Raw genomic sequence first — 17,851 nt, 5'->3', positions numbered from 1 at the left:
AGTTGGATGAAGATAGGCAGGAACTCGACGGGTTGGAAGAACAACTCGGCGAGTCTGTTAATGATTGCCTTGAACTCGGCGAGCCTGTTCTTGGACTCGGCGAGTCAGGTCGCGAAACCCCAAACCCTTCGAGTTAAGACTCGGTTCAGTGAGTTGAGTGGGGACCCAGTGAGCTGGCCAGGTCAGGACTCGGAAATCAGTAGACTCGGCGAGTCATGGTCTGACTCGGCGAGTCGAGTCGAGAAGGGAGGAGGTTTCTGAGCTCATGAACTCGGCGAGTCAGTAGGCTGACTCGGCGAGTAGGGTCAACCTGGAAAGTTGACTTTGACCAGGACTTTGACTTTGACCAGAGTTGACTTAGTTGATTTTTGGAGGACTGTCAAACTAAGCGTCATGATTGATATTGGTAGTTCGTAGAGCTAGAGGAGCAGCGGCTCAAAGGGTTGTCGGTTGGCAGCCAGAGGTTTATCAGCAGAGCTCAGCAGTTAAGGTGAGTTTCCTTCCAGTAAGAACGGGTCTAAGGCCACAATGCCGGCCCGTTTAGCTAGCAGTAGTTTCTGGATTTTAGTCTGATGCAGCAGTTAGTATGTTTGATGCCTTCGTGGCTCAGACAGGATTTATGTGTTATGTGTTCCGGGCTACGGCCCGATGCAGTATGGAGTATATGTGTGTTCATGTTAGTTGATATGTTTATGTTATGTTCTGTTCAGTTAGTTCCGGACTTCGTCCGATGCAGGGGGCAAGGCCCCAGTTAGTCTGGACTCCGGTCCGATGCAGGGGACAAGGTCCCAGTCAGTTAGTCCGGACTTTGGTCCGATGCAGGTGGCAAGGCCCCAGTTAGTCCAGACTCCGGTCCGATGCAGGGGACAAGGTCCCAGTCAGTTAGTTCTGACTTCGGTCCGATGCAGGGGGCAAGGCCCCAGTTAGTCTGGACCTCGGTCCGATGCAGTGGGCAAGGCCCAGTATGTGTTTTATATGTTATTGTATGGTATGTGGTAGTTTGGGGGAGCTCACTAAGCTTTGTGCTTACGGTTTTCAGTTTTGGTTTCAGGTACTGAGTTTTCAAAAGAGGAGCTCGGAGAGATTGCAGTGCACACACCATAGTCAGTTAGCCTGGGAAATCTTTTACTATGATAATGAGATTATGTTTTGAATCTAATACTCGAAAGTTATGTTATGACTTATGATACGTTTTTATAAATATGGTTTTAGTAATGTTTTAAAAAGAAATTTTTAGTCTTGAATTTTGGGTCGTTACAAGTTGGTATTAGAGCCTTGGTTTGTGGGATTCAAACATACCCTCGGGCGTGTCTGAACTCAAACTAAGGGATTGGTATAAAGGTTTTCAAAAAGGAAAAGACAGTTTTGTAAAAAGAGTTTTGAAAAAAAAAAAAAAAGAAAACAGTTTTAGTAAAGCAAAAGAATTCAGAAAGAAAGGAGTTTTGGTAAGAGAAAAGGGTGTGGTGCATGCAATCAGCCGAGCTCAAGTAAGTACTCCCAAATTACCCATACAAGTTTATGATCATTAGTTTCCGTTTCAGTTTTAGTTCCAGTTTCAGTTTCAGTTTCAGTAGAACAGCATGCTAGTATAGGACTAAGAATGTAGGAGGATGCCTTATGTGCCTGCTTTATATGTTTCAGCTTGATCAGAATTTCATGCTAGTATTGAGTAGACAGTAGTAGGATAGCCTGTGTAGGTTATGCCTGATAGTATGAGCTTAGCATTGTATGCTAGTACAGTTTCTTGTTATGAGAATAGTTTTGCCTGAGTATGTTTCCTTCATCCGAATGTTGCTTGCTTTGTGCTTTGTGGGACTCTAAGTGATGGGAGTTAGCCATTAGGTGAATACGTCACATCACATGTGATCAGGGTTGAATAATCTCAGAGTGCTAGATTTGGCCCTACTGCGCAGCTCTCGTTTGAGTCTAACCGTTGTAAGGACGAGACTTTTACTCGAAGGATTATCCGAGCCTCATTGCATGTGATGGTATTCAGGTGGTGGCTAATTGGCATTACGAGGAGGCCTTCAGCATCTGAGGATTGGTTTGGGTGGAGTCAAAGGTTCCCTAGGGCAAGCCTAGGATGAGAGTAGCAGAGATCAGTAGTAGAGAAAAGGGGACTTGGTGGAGTTGAGGTAACTCTTGAGGAAAGTACGGATAGATGTGGAAGGTAGTATGGGCCCGTACTACTGAAAGCAGAGGATCCATACTCGATTCAAGAGGAGCCAAGGCAAAACCAGGGAACTAGTAGAGTGTGTGAGAGATCCCTCAAAAGTAGTGTGTAAATTGATCAGGAATTGTTATATTTTCAGCATGGTGACGTTGCGCGAGATATCAGTTGGCAGTTCAGGTGCCGGGAAGGGATCTGGCTCAGGCTCTAGAGTCGGGCAGCTTGAGGATCAGATGAGGGATTTCATTTCCGCAGAGATCATGCGTAACATCATTGATCAGACTCCAGTGATTTTCGGTTCGGTTAGAGAGGCCATTGTGGAGCTCATGGACAGTCATCTTAAGGCCTTTAAGGCCGGGATAGTTTCAGGACAGATTGGGGCTCGTCTAGACCCCGATTCTTATGGAGTTCAGGGATCCATCAGGAAAGGAGATCCCATTTCTAGTTTTTGCCATCAGGGGACAGGAGTGAATGGGGCACCCTGTCTCCAAGAGAGACCTTTGCATGATTGGATAGTTGAGGAGGTTACGCGAGTCATTCGTGAGGATCTGCCCGACATGGTTGTGAGGATCACTGATAGGTTGATTGCGAAGCTCCAGGATCAGACAGCTGTTGTTTAGTCGACGGGCAGTGTCGACAAGGTAACGCAGGAGCGAGAGACGGGCAGGGAATCGGAAAGGAAGAGGAAAACGGATGAAACTCAGGGAGTCGCAGGTTCGGGCAAAAGGCCCAAAGGGTCGAATTTGAGGACGAGGAACTATCAGAGCCACAGTCGATGCGGGAAGTGTGGTAGGACGCACATGGGTACATGCAGGCGTAGAAGTGGGGGCGATGTTGGATGTTTCAAGTGCGGCCAGATTGGCCATTTTAGCAGAGATTGTACTGTTACCATCGCCCAGGGACTTGATCCGATATGTTTCCATTGTAGTCAGAAGGGCCACAAGAAGGCCCAATGTCCGAGTTTGTATACAGCAGGGCAGGTGCCAGCTCCTGCCCTTGGGACTTCAAGTACCGCCAGTGGTTGCCGAGGTCGGGCAAGGGCGCCCACGGCTCGGAGCCGAGTTTTCCGGTTGATTTCAGCAAGGATTCGAGCAGCGCTGAGTGATGGAGGTCTGTATCTTTTACCTCCCTGTCAATTATTATTCATGTTATTATTTGTTATGTTGTTGCTTTGATATCAATAAGTATATGTGTTGGGGGTATTATATTACCTACTTGTGACGGAGTTTTATGCCATCTGCATACCATGGGATTAGAATGGTGAATTGGAGGTCGTTCCCTCTAGATCAGGTTACTTCAGATGCGGTGACTGTAACATGTATGTGTAAGATTCAGTAGTGCCTTACTACTTGCGGAAGGCGTTAGTCGGGTAATGATCAGTTATATTCTCAGCAGTGATAATCCAGAGTTTTTAGTGGAGTAGCTAACGGTCAGTAAGGAAGTGGGTTGGGGATGTGCACCCCAAACGCAGGTTCTCGGGATGTAGTCCCTAAAGCAAATACAGTTAAGGATCGAAGGGTGCTCAGTCAGATAGCAAGAAGGGTGCGGATCTGGTAAGAGTTAGTTGGAGCGCTGGCAAGGGTAAACGTTGGCGGACAACATATCGCCCTTTTAATGGAAGGAAGGTAGGGAATCCTTTCGACCAGTGAGCAGTAAGGAATTAGTCGAATCCAAGTGGGGGAGAACCCTCCGAGTATACAAGGATAAGAGCCACGTAGACCCAGAATGAGTGTGCGGCCTCTGAGAAGAAAAGATAGTAGCACAGTGATTGACGGATTGAGAAGTTCAGAATTGGGAGTTCGAGGACCTTCCCAGCAGTTAGTTCATGTAATCGAGATGGTTAGAAACTGGTTGGGAATTCAGGATTGGAGGACCACCTGTAGGGCTCAAGTGAGTCAGAATGAGGATCCTGAGAACGGTTGGCAAGAGATGCTTTCGTATTAGTAGCCAGTGACAGAGTCAGCATGTAGGATTGTGTAGATTCAGGAGTTGGGAGTTTGGAAACTTCCCAATAATAGCTTCTTGTATCTGGATTAGTAGACGGTTGGTTTGGGAACCAAGCCGAAGAATTCCTTGACAAAGCGCTAAGTATATCAAGGATATAAGATGTCGAGGTTAATGTAGTATTCAAGAACTGAGGGCTGGTTTTGAGAAATCAGGATGAGGAATCACTAGCAGGACTAGGGATAGTCAGGATGTCCTCAGATAGTAGTAGTAGTGTTGTAAGTCTGCGGGGGTAACCGTAGCATTCACTAGCAGTCAGATAGCACTAGTAGTGTTGTAAGTCTGCGGGGGTAGCCGTAGCATTCACTAGCAGTCAGATAGCAGTAGTAATGTTGTAAGTCTGCGGGGGTAACCGTAGCATTCACTAGCAGTCAGATAGTAGTAGGAGTGTTATAAGTCTACGGGGGTAGCCGTAGCATTCACTAGCAGCCAGATAGTATTAGAGAGTTGTAAGTCCGCGAGTGTAGTCGTGGCCTTTATCAGATTAGTAGGCAACATGAACGTGTTGTTGGACGCGGGAAAGCAGTAGTTCCCACCCGTTCGGGTGCAGCAATGAGGATATGGGAATCCACGGGTTAGATTTCGGATTTCCCAAATGGTTCAGTTATGGTTAAGTTAGCAATTTGGCTATAGATCGTCACATCAGTTATGAGATCAGAGTAGCAGTGGACCGTTGGGGTTCGGGTATGTTAAGGGCTACCGTCAGTCTGGGAGCCATCAGGTTGTTAGTCGTGGAATTGATGAGGCCAAGATGTGACGTTTGGACCGATCGATTGGATCGGAAGGTTGTTAGAGCCACTGTGACAGGATAACTAGTGGAAACTAGTTCCAGAGAAAGATTTCGTTCAGAAGTCGTGGGAGCGACTAAGTGAGGAGTCCTTTGACTCCACAATTGAGTCGGAACTCAGTATTGTAGATAACCGACGAATGATTGGAGACCAGGAAGGTCTCGGGATATTTGGGAAGTAGCCATATGGCAGTTCAGTGTTTCAGGCAGTTCAGTGTTTCATGCAGTTTAGTGTATCAGGCAGTTCAGTGTTTCAGGCAGTTCAGTGTATCAGCCAGTTCAGTGTATCAAGCAGTTCAGTGTTTCAGGCAGTTTAGTGTTTCAGGCAGTTCAGTGTTTCAGGCAGTTCAGTGTTTCAGGCAGTTCAGTGTTGCAGGCAGTTCAGTGTTTCGGATAGTTGTAGTGTGAGGGTCAGTATTAGTATGTGTGTTGGAATACAAGTGCTGGCGGTATAGTTGGTTGATTTGGAAATGGCAAGTCCCTATCAGCAGGATCAATTGAGCCTTCTGCCAAGTATAAGTGATCTGTAAGGATAGCTAGGCAGGTAGCTTTTCTTTCAGGATGGAAGGCTCGAGTTAGTAGGAGTTGAGTAATCAGATGGGAGATAAGCAAGCTGGTTTCAACAGCATTGTTTCAGTATGAGCGACAGAGTAGATAGAACAGTTATATATATAATCGAAGTATCTTCAGAAGTCGCTGGAAGCAACTAGTAGGTTGTGATGGGGTGTAGGGACCGGTGGGAGTCCGGTAACTCAGATATTGGCAGATTAGTTGGACCAGGGTGGTCTCAGTGCATCCGGTAGGCGGATGAGGGGTAACATAATTTTCAGTCGGAGGAAGTAACGTTAAGGAAATTATGGATCGAAAAGAGAAGGATTCAATACGTACCAATAGTAGTGACCAGCACTGTGAGTCGCTGGAGTGATGGGCAAAAAGGGTGTTAGTTTTCCCAGACAGAGAGTTGGAGGCAGTTCGCAGGACAGTTGGCCATAGCAAACTTCGAGGACGAAGTTTAGTTTAAGTGCGGGAGAGTTGTAACACCCAAGATCAGAAAGGCCAAGAAAAGGGAAGAAACCCTAAGTTAAGGAGTGGACTCATCGAGCCCAGGGAGGAACTCGACAAGTCGGAGCGGGATCCGGGGGATCGAGTAAGTGACCAACTCGGCGAGTCGGCTCGTGAACTCGGCGAGTTGGGTCTGAACGAGGAAACCCTAATTTTAGGACTTGGTACCCTATTTAAGCATCTTATTCTCTTCCCTAGGGCTCATTTGCGGCCCCAATAGTTCAGGACCCCAAACTCTAGCCACCAAAATCATTTTTGGAGCAAGATCTACCCTTGGTGAAGTAATTTGGAGCTTGGAAGAGAAGAGATTCATAGTGGTGCAAGAGGAGGCCTTGGATCCAGAGTTGGTGGAACTTTTTAAGAGCATTTGGAGGTAATGAATCGTTATCCTTGGCTTTTTCCTTTCTAGATCCATCTTTCATGGAGTTTTAGGGTTTCTTTAAGATATGTGATGAGGAATTGGTGCATAAGCTAGATCTGAAATTGAAACTCCAGATCTGAGCTCTTTTGGATCGAAAATGCAGAAAGCCATGTTAGTTGCTATGCAAAAGCCTTTCCCCATGAGTGGAGTTCCTCTCTAGCTTGGTTTTTGGTATTATGACGCATGAAGCACGTAAAGTTAGAAACTTTATGTTGCTAATGGACTCTAGGAACCCATATCTATTGTTTGGAGCAAAGGAGAAGCTCTGTAACTTGAAATTATGGAAATGCACGTATGGACTCGGCGAGTCTGGGAGATGACTCGGTGAGTCAGGCTAGATATCAGAATTAAATCGCGTAGCAACTCGGCGAGTCGCATGGGTGGACTCGGCGAGTTGGATGAAGATAGGCAGGAACTCGATGGGTTAGAAGAACAACTCGGCGAGTCTGTTGAAGATTGCCTTGAACTCGGCGAGCCTGTTCTTGGACTCGGCGAGTCAGGTCGCGAAACCCCAAACCCTTCGAGTTAAGACTCAGATCAGTGAGTTGAGTGGGGACCCAGTGAGTTGGCCAGGTCAGGACTCGAAAATCAGTCGACTCGGCGAGTCATGGTCTTACTCGGCGAGTCGAGTCGAGAAGGGAGGAGGTTTCTGAGCTCATGAACTCGGCGAGTCAGTAGGCTGACTCGGCGAGTAGGGTCAACCTGGAAGGTTGACTTTGACCAGGACTTTGACTTTGACCAGAGTTGACTTAGTTGATTTTTGGAGGACTGTCAAACTAAGCGTCATGATTGATATTGGTAGTTCGGAGAGCTAGAGGAGCAGCGGCTCAGAGGGTTGTCGGTTGGCAGCCAGAGGGTTATCAGCAGAGCTCAGCAGTTAAGGTGAGTTTCCTTCCAGTAGGAACGTGTCTAAGGCCACAATGCCGGCCCGTTTAGCTAGCAGTAGTTTCTGGATTTTAGTCTGATGCAGCAGTTAGTATGTTTGATGCCTTCGTGGCTCAGACAGGATTTATGTGTTATGTGTTCCGGGCTACGGCCCGATGCAGTATGCAGTATATGTGTGTTCATGTTAGTTGATATGTTTATGTTATGTTCTGTTCAGTTAGTTCCGGACTTCGTCCGATGCAGGGGGCAAGGCCCCAGTTAGTCCTGACTTCGGTCCGATACAGGGGGCAAGGCCCCAGTTAGTCCGGACTCCGGTCCGATGCATGGGACAAGGTCCCAGTCAGTTAGTCCGGATTTTGGTTCGATGCAGGGGGAAAGGCCCCAGTTAGTCCGGACTCCGGTCCGATGCAGGGGACAAGGTCCCAGTCAGTTAGTTCGGACTTCGGTCCGATGCAGGGGGCAAGGCCCCAGTTAGTCCGGACCTCGGTACGATGCAGTGGGCAAGGCCCAGTATGTGTTTTATATGTTATTGTATGGTATGTGGTAGTTTGGGGGAGCTCACTAAGCTTTGTGCTTACAGTTTTCAGTTTTGGTTTCAGGTACTGAGTTTTCAAAAGAGGAGCTCGGAGAGATTGCAGTGCACACACCATAGTCAGTTAGCCTGGGAAATGTTTTACTCTGATAATGAGATTATGTTTTGAATCTAATACTCGAAAGTTATGTTATGACTTATGATACGTTTTTATAAATATGGTTTTAGTAATGTTTTAAAAAGAAATTTTTAGTCTTGAATTTTGGGTCGTTACACGACATTTGCAAGGTGAGTTATCCTCACTATATCGATAGGGTCTACGGCACCAAGGTCGGCCCTTTAGTTGTTATTGTTATGGTATGCTACATGTGGTTATGATATATTAGATCGGAATCAGGGTAGCTCATTAAGCCCTCGGGCTTACAGTTTTAGTTTATTGTTTCAGGTACTTCAGGAGATCATGGCAAGGCGAAGGCGTGACCGTACCACTCCTCATCCTTATGTTATGATTTTGGGACACTCAGATGGATATTGATTTGAAAACATTTTTGTAAACGATGCTATTTGATTTTTATTTGTGATCGAAAAAGTTTAAATTTGGTGTAAAATTTACGGATGCTACAAGATCGTGGCTGCGGTCTCCTCCAATACCTTGCAAAACACTGATATCCCAACTCCACTATCTCTCATTGACCGTATTGAAGTCTTGGAAACCAGGGAAAGAATGACTGCAGAAAGAGTTCTTCTACATATAGAAATGGGCATCAGGAAAATCGATAATCAACGGACGTCTGATCACAAATTCTCTCCAAGGCAGAAGATGTCATAAAAGCAGTTAAAGAGCTCAGAACTAAACTTCAACAAACCCTACAAACTCAAGAAGGAAAATCCAAGTAGCTCATTGAGAAAACTCACACTGCTTACGAATCAGGGTTTGCGGTTCTTCAGGCAACAATAAAAGGGCTAAAAAGATCTTTAACTGCTAGGAAAAGTGTTGATGAAATCATTCGTCTTACCAAGGAGATTTATCAACAAAACTTCAACCCGGAGATTCCAACAAACGAAGTGGTGTGTGCCCAATGAAAACCCAGTTCAACTCAACCTTCCTAAAGATCGATGATCTGAAGCGTTGGTTTGAGGAGCAGATGGAGCATGCTTCCTCAAAATGGGGAAGTGATCCGAACAAAGGGATAAGAATCGAAACCATTTCGACATCTGAATCTTCCAAGACCAAAACTCCCTAAGTTCAAAATTTTCAAACTCCTCCTCGGCACCAACCTTCCGCAGAGCTCACCAAAGAACCAACTCCTCAAGGTTCACCTCAACAACCCACTCCTCGGTCTTCTCCTCAACAACCAACTCCTCAGGATTCTCCCAAAAAATCAAATCCTCCTCACCTCAAGAACCTGGAAGAAGAAATGTCATCAGATCACACCGATGACTCCCCCGCAACAACTCAAAAAAAAAAAAAAAACAAGATTGGAGGGCTGCTAAATTCGTAGACGATATCTGGAGAGCACAAGCGTTTGATACAACTTTCAATGAAACCCTAATCAACTCATGGGTAAACCCTAACCGCGGACTCCTAGACTCCGATTATGTTCCAATTCTTACCTATGTAGAACCTCCATCCGAATGAGTATTTTGGACGAATATCGTTTGGATTAATATTTTGGACAAATGTTGGATTGGATTAACATCATAGTAGTTTTTATACTTTTATACAATTTTTTCTAGTTTTAATTTCAAATACAAAAAATGGAAAATACAATTATCGGCGACTCCTTTAATGGTGACACCTCTATATTAGCGGTGATAGACCTTTAGCGACGATGCTCGTGTGTTAGCAGCGACAGGTTTTCAACGGCGACATCCCAGACTTTTAGTGACACGCATGTTGCCACTAATTCTATAGAACTCTAATCGTGGTAGATTGAGATATATAAGATTTGACAAAACTAATAAATGAAATTAGAACTAATATATTTTGTTAATTTTTTCTAAAATCACTTCCGTGTCTCCTTATAGCCTTGCTTTATTTTCCTTATGTTTTTAGGGAAAATGATATACACGTCCTTAAGTATGGTAGAAAGGTACGAATTTATCATTGTATATATTTTTGGTTCATTATATACGTAGCTTTATTATATATATATATATATATATATATATATATATATATATATATATATATATATATATATATATATATATATATATATATATATATATATATATATCCTTTTTATATGTTTATCTTGTATAACCGAACTATTTTGCAAAACTTAAATGTTTTAATTAACGAGAAAAAATATAAAATTGAACATTTCTGTCAAAGATAGATTTTATTGAACCAGATATACATAAAAATGTAAAATTAAAAAAAAAATAATAATTAAAAAAAAAGGTTACAAGCATCCTCTTTAATGAGCCTAAAATATGCAAAGTGGTAAATTCATGTATTTTTTTCTCAAACTTAAGAATTTTTATATTCATTTTCCTATAATTTTGTCCTAAAATAACATGGTTTTAATGACTTTTATGTCATTTTCCTATAATTTTATCCTAAAATACATGGTTTTAGTTTCTGTTTTTAAACAAATTGAAAACTAAGTTCATGTTTACTTTAGAACAACACCAAGAAAAAATTATAAGTAGGTTTAAATCAGTTTGATTTTGGTCCAACCATTTAGGTTCATAAATCGTTTATTCTTTACATCTAAAGCTGCAAACCAGTAGTACTTAACAATGTCACGCTAAACTCAGAACGACCTCAAGAGTCAATAGCTTTGATGAGACTACTTCATATAGCTAGGCTCAAATGGAACAATATATATATATATATATATATATATATATATATATATATAAAGGTTATGATGTAACAAGTATGTCTATAACCAAAGTAGTACACCACAAGTCCACAAGTGTTCGAACAAGAGAACCGACACCTCGTACATACTCCCAAAAGCATTTCCACTTGCTATATTACAGATACGAAAACTCGTACGTGTTGCTCGAAAGCTATTAGCTTCACCACCTATTACAACCACCTCTCCACGTGCACACCCACATTCACCATAAATAGCCACCACCATACAATCATCGATTCACACAACCATCCCACAATGGCAAAGCTTATAGCACTCGCACTCGCCTTCGCAGCCTTTGTAGCATTTGCTTCCGCTCATAGCACCATCATCACCACCACCATCGAGGAGGAAAACCCAATCTCGAGGAAGCAATGTAGCCGACAGATCCAGGGAGAAAGATTCAATCAGTGTGAGAGGTATCTCAAGCAGGGTCAAAGTTGGTATGAGCAAATCATCCCGGGTCAGATGCAGGGCGGGCTCCAGTCGTGCTGCCAAGAGCTTCAATACGTCGACGAGCAGTGCCAGTGCGAGGCTGTGAAGGAAGCCTTCCGACAAGCCCAGAAGACGCAACAACAGCAGGGACAGCAAGGTGAAAGCTTCGGTTCCCAGCAGATCAGAGAGATGAAGCAGAAGGCCGAAAACCTCCCTAACCAATGCAAACTCCAAACACGACAATGCCAAGTCGGAACCATCTCCATCATCACCACCACCACCATCACTGAGGAGAACCCGCAGATGTGCCAGAACATCCGAGGACGACGATTCAACCAGTGCCAGAGTTACATCCAAAAACAAATTAGCGGTGGAAAACTTTTGATGGGCATCAACAGGAAAGGCCAACAGACCGAAGGCGTTGAACAATGCTGCACTGAACTTCAAAATGTTGAGAAAGATTGCCAGTGCGAGGCCATGCAGGAGGTTTACAGGCAAGCCCAGCAGATGCAGAGACAACAAGGTAGCCGCCAAACACAAGACTTGCAATGGATGGTTGAAAATCTAGGCAATCAATGCAAATTACAAGTCCAACAATGCCGAATCCCATCTGCAATGTTCTAAGTTAGAGGCTAATGATCGAGTAATAAATCTCAATATTCGCATCTCTATCGAGGTTTCTCGCTTTGAGATGGGAGTACTAGTTTCCTAAGTAATAAAGCAAATGGGGACATATGTACATTAGCTTTCATCTTATCTATCAATAAAATGATTGCTTGAGTTTTTAATCTTCTAATGTCATCGAATTATACTGGTTTATAACATAGTACGTATTCAAACATGTTATAATTTAGAGTCTTTTTACAAAAAGAAAGTAAGCAAATGCTTTAATTTGGGTGGAAGTGTTTGAGCTGAAATTCTAATCTATTTCTGTAAAGTCTTGCTAATGTTTTGATGTATATATATGGTAATTAAATGGAGTTTTTTTTTTTTTTTTTTTTTTTTTTTTTTGTAAGAATAGGGTGTTTTTGGCATTCTCTTTGTAAAAATAAAACAGTTTGAATTCTATTTGTAAATATGGGGTAGTGGCCCTACCAATCCACCGTTCAACTATTAGATTTTTCAATTTTAACTCTTTGAAATTTCATTTGAACCTTTAGGTTACATAAACTGTCATATTTATCTTCTTTGATTTTTAAGTATGGTAATTAATAATAGAATAATTAATTATTTATGTTGAAGTTAACATTTTAAAAAATTACCTTGATTTGTACTTATAGCTAAAAAGAATTAACATTCGTTGTTTATTTTGTTAATTTTTTTGCATATTAAAAAAATATTAGTTAGCTATTATTGTTATTATTATTATTATTATTTTGCATATTAAAGAAGTATTAGGAGGGAGAGAAACAATAATATTTTCCTCCTTAGTTTTAATTTTGAAAAAAAAAAAGAAACAATTCTTACTCAAAAGTTAACAATTAATGGTAAAAAATTAAGTTGTATTTTGAAAAAGAAATCATATAAAAACTCAGGAAAAAAATTATTTCGTTTTAGTTTGCTTTTATATATATATAACCGAAAAAAAAAATACCAAAATAAACTATATTGCATTTTGAAACTAAAAATTTCAAGTGAAAAAACCAAAATTTTCCTTTGGCAAAAGAACATAATTGTGCACATTTGAAAACCTCTTAAAATACAAAATTTTCACTAAAATTGTCGTAAAATTGATTTTCTTGATTTACTTAAGAATGAATCAATATTTTTTTTAATAATCTAATAATTCATTTTGTTTGTTTGCTAAAAAATTATGTATATAAAATATTTCTTACTTTCCTACCAAACATTTCTTTCTTATTTAATCTTGGTAATATATATATATATATATATATATATATATATATATATATATATATATATATATATATATATATATATATATATATATATAGGGAAAAGTGAATATACCCTTAAGGGTTTATAGGCTTAGGTACCCAAACTCACCATAATATTTCGTTTTGTATCATTTATATACATTGTAATTGTCTAATGTTCTTATAATTCAACTTCTAACTTGATTTATTTCAAAGATTTTTATAAATTTCGCATTTATCTTCCTTTTATATAATTTTCATTTTCAACTACAATATATATAACTTAGTAGGTGTTCGTCAAAAAATATGATGTAAGAGGAAGATAATATTGAAAATTTGAAAATTTTGAAAATAAATCAAGTTAAGGATTGAAGTTTAAGAACATTATAATGAATATATCAAACAAAACGACGTATTATGGTGAATTTGAGTACCTAAGCTTATATACCCTTAAGGGTATATTCACTTTTCCCATATATATATATATATATATATATATATATATATATATATATATATATATATATATATATATATATATATATATATATATATATATATATATATATATATATATATATATATCCAAAACTGATGCATTTATATAGGAAACCCATTGATTTTTCTATATGCATTTAGTATAATACGTTTAAAATAAATATCAATCAGAAATGCTAAAGTATATGTAAATAATAATTAAGATATAAAATATTTATATTAAAACTGAAAGTAATATAAAGATTATAGTTAGAAGTTAAAAAATTAAAAACTAAAGGGTTGAAAATGAAAACAAGATTGAAACGGTGAAACGATGGGTGGATTGATGGGGCCACCACCCCATTTTTACAAAGAGAAATGAAACAGTCCTATTTTTACAAGGAAAAAGCAAAAGGAACCTAGTTTTACTTTTTAAATGTTTGTTTATATCATAGAAATAAATTAAAAATAGTTATAAAAAGAAATAAATTAAGATATATATAAAATGGAAAAGATGAAAATGAAAAAGGCTTTATGTCGTATCCCATGTAGGATTTGTTTGACATCATATTGCTGGTCATGGGTAACCATTAGTGGTTATCTTTTTTGACCGTCTATTTCATTGATAGTTCTTGAAATTTGTGAAAAATAATTTTAGATTTCAGTTTTTTATCTCCACCATACATCGGTCTTGCTATGATTGATCATCTTTTTGGTTTTTTTTGAAGAATTGAGGACTTAAAAAAAAATTCTATTACTTTAGATAATGCTTCTACTAATGATGTCGTGGTTAACTATTTAAAGACCAAAATTGATTTAGTTTGTGAAGGTGCTTATTTTCATATTAGGTGTTTTACATATATTATGAACCTTATTGTGCACGATGGCTTAAAAGAGGTTAATGATGCCTTCACTAAAGTTAGAGACACGGTTAAGTACCGTAAAGATTCTTAATCTAGGAAGAAAATTTTTTTAAAGAGTGTTGCACATGTGGAGCTACGATCTGCGAGGGGTTTAAGGCAATTAGGCAAGATGTTCAACACGATGGAACTCAATTTATATGATGTTAGCTTCTGTTTTATATTATAAAAAAGCTTTTATTCACTTGCAAAAAATGAATGTTAATTACTTGCATTGCCCAACAACCGAGGAATGGGGAAGAGTTGAACGGATTTGTAAGTTCTTAAAAGTCTTCTTTGAGGTCATTTGTGCATTGTCTGGTTCTAAGTATCCTACCACCAATCATTATTTTGCAAATGTTTTGACGGTTAGAGTGTTCTTACGTAAAGAAAAAAAAGTCACGATAAATTTATGCAAAAAATGGCTAGTAGGATGTATGCCAAATTTGAGAAAGATTGGGATGAGTTTAGCATGATTATGGCTATTACTGCTAATATTATTTAACTATCAAAATGATATTCATTAAAATTTAGTATGTTAATTCTAAAATAATGAAAATTCATAAAAACTATAGATTTTTATGGAATTTATATAAAAAAGATGGGGATATATACAGTAAAGTTCCAATATTTTCATCGATTTGACAAGAAAGTCCTAAATTTTATTTTTTTACAGTAAAATCTAAATTACCGTCAGTTTTTGACACTTTTACATTTTTTTTCCCGGTTAGCCGGTAATTAGGATTTTTTTGTCAACAACATAAAGTTTAGGGCTTTCTTGTCAAATCATCAATTAGGACTTTACTGTCAAAAAAAATAAAGTTTAGGATTTTTTTGTCAAATCGTTGAAAATATTGGGACTTTAATGTATATATATAATTTTTTTTTGTTAGAAATTTAATGGTATGATACTTTTTAAGCATAAGAGTTAATGAAACTTTCTCTAATCAGCTAGATCATATTGAAATCGTTTACGTTTGTTTCTTGTTAAATTGTTTCTTTAATCTCATTCTCAACAAACCGACATTGAAAACAATTGAGATAATCAAGAAAGAAAGAAAGAACCAGGGTTGTCTCGGCTTTTTGCAGTCTCAAAAATGGAGAATTGGAAACCTAAAAAAACAAAATTGTCCTGACTTTATACAAACACAAACAACACATGTCTAGTCAAAAGGGTGTGAATGTGGAGAAGGGAAAGAAGGGTAATTTCGTTTTTTTTGGTTTCTTATTTCTTCATTTTTAGGGCTGCAAAAAGTCAACACAACCCTGGTTTTTTCTTTCTTTCTTGATTATCTCAATCTTTTTCAATGTCGGTTTGTTGAGATTAAAAAACGATTTAACAAGAAGCAAACGTTAAGGATTTCAATAAGATCTAGCAGATTAGAGAAAGTTTCAATAACTCTTATGCTTAAAGAGTATAATACCATTAAATTTCTAACCAAAAAAATTATATATACACTAACGTCCCAATATTTTCAACGATTTGACAAAAAAAAGTCTTAAACTTTATTTTTTTGACAGTAAAGTCCTAATTGACGATTTGACAAGAAAGTCCTAAACTTTATATTGTTGACAAAAAAAGTCTTAATTACCGGGTAACCGGGAAAAAGGGTAAAAGTGTCAAAAACTGTCGGTAATTTAGATTTTACTGTTAAAAAAATAAAGTTTAGGATTTTGTTGTCAAATTGATGAAAATATTGAGACTTTAATAAAAATCCAAAATGATTTGTTAATTAAGGCTTACTTGAAATCTAATCCTTAAACGTTCGGTCTTTAGAATGGGTCAATATGATTCAAAAATTATCGTCATTTGAAGCGGACTGATTTTATTCACATAGCATGCGTATTTTACCAATGTTTGATTAACTCAAGTACCAATTCCTTATTCCTCGATCTACCTCACATCACTTTGAGTCGAGCTAATATTGGAAATTTATGAGCATTCGAAGAGTAGTTGTTCACATGTGTCTTACAAGAATTAACCAAATACCATGATAAAGAGGTGCAAAACGATTAAAAGAAAATAATAATAAAATATGCTGCAAAAAGAATTAACCAAATACGATGATAGAGGTCTTAGGAAGTCTTGAATCGATCCCATTTGGCCCAATCGTAATGTTTAATATTTATCTCATAAAAGGTCTTGGTTTAAAACAGGTTTATTTTATTAAATACTCCAATTAAATTAGTACTTTTAGATTCAAAGGGTCTTGTATGACCAGGAGTTCAAGTAATCAAGCCAAATCCTCACCTCTTACCTCTAAAAAAATAAAAAATAAAAAAATATACAAAAAATTTGAAGATTTTGTTAATTGATGTACGTGTATGAACAAAAGACATCGAGGTGGGTAGGAAACATATGCACACAATGAAGCTAAGTTGGACAGCCGGGTAACAAAAACTTATTAAGAAGTTAGAAAGTCAACTGTCAAGTTACTACGGCCCATTCATATGTCGCCACAACTCCAGAAGGCGTTCAACCGACCGTTGTTCTTCGCACCACACATGTTAGTGGATGCAATCACATTAACAATGACTTCTCTTCTCATCTTTTAACATTGTATTCTATTTTTATTTCATGTTTTGCTTTAATTGTTTAAATTTAACTGTACCGACATCTTGTTTTTTTTATACTTATTAAATCTATTATTAAATATAAAAACACCTATACTAAAACTAAGGGTCTGTTTAGCTGACCGAATCAGCTCTAATATGTCAATAACAAAGAGCTGACTGGACCCGGTAAGTTCAAATCAAATTTTGACTGACTCGATCATTAGAAAAATACCTCCTGACTGGGAAATAAGAGACGTGATTTTTGCCCTTGCCCTTTATCCCTTTATCGCCTCCAGCCTCCTTCGTATCCGATCCCATCGATTGCTGCTGTTGCGCCATCGACTGCTTCCTGCTGCCTGCTGCGCCATCTTCTCCGGCGAAGACATAGTCGGCGACAACCACACAACGCCACTGACAGATATGTTTCTGCGAATTTTTTTTTTTTTGGCTTTTCTTTTCCTGAAATCAGAAAACCCTTCATGCTTGTTGTGAAATTACTGATTTCATTCTAAAATCAAAGTTTGAAATCATTTCTTTCATTATTCTTGGATTCAATTAGATTGAAGAGTTAGCACAAAATCAATTTGTTATGTGTTTTTGTTTATGAAATCTGATTTCATAATGTGTTTTTGACATAAAATCAGATTGTTATATGATGTTGACATAAAATCATATTGTTATATGTTGTTGGAAATATGATGAACTCACATTTATGTGTTTTTGTGCATAAAATCAATTTGTTATGTGTTTTTGTTTATGAAATCTGATTTCATAATGTGTTTTTGACATAAAATCAGATAGTTATATGTTGTTGACATGAAATCAGATTGTTATATGTTGTTGAAAATATGATGAACTCACATTTATGTGTTTTTG

The 17,851-nt window shown here is 38.5% G+C and overlaps 1 protein-coding gene across 1 annotated transcript; it reads left to right on the top strand.

Annotated features, from left to right (window-relative positions):
• The first annotated feature begins 10,958 nt into the window (after window positions 1-10,958).
• Window positions 10,959-11,954, top strand: LOC111904854 (2S seed storage protein). The gene has a single exon (XM_023900561.3). The coding sequence runs from the start codon at window positions 10,990-10,992 to the stop codon at window positions 11,788-11,790; it is 801 nt and encodes a 266-aa protein (XP_023756329.1). The 5' UTR covers window positions 10,959-10,989; the 3' UTR covers window positions 11,791-11,954.
• Window positions 11,955-17,851: the final 5,897 nt, after the last annotated feature.

This window comes from Lactuca sativa, chromosome 7 (genome assembly GCF_002870075.4).
Source record: "Lactuca sativa cultivar Salinas chromosome 7, Lsat_Salinas_v11, whole genome shotgun sequence".
NCBI lineage: Eukaryota > Viridiplantae > Streptophyta > Magnoliopsida > Asterales > Asteraceae > Lactuca > Lactuca sativa.
Note: the sequence above shows the minus strand (reverse complement) of the source record. Positions and strands in the feature narration are given on the sequence as shown.

Bases quoted from the DNA above. Each gene is read 5' to 3' on its own strand.
- LOC111904854 (XM_023900561.3), top strand. From the start codon at position 10,990: ATGGCAAAGCTTATAGCACTCGCACTCGCCTTCGCAGCCTTTGTAGCA.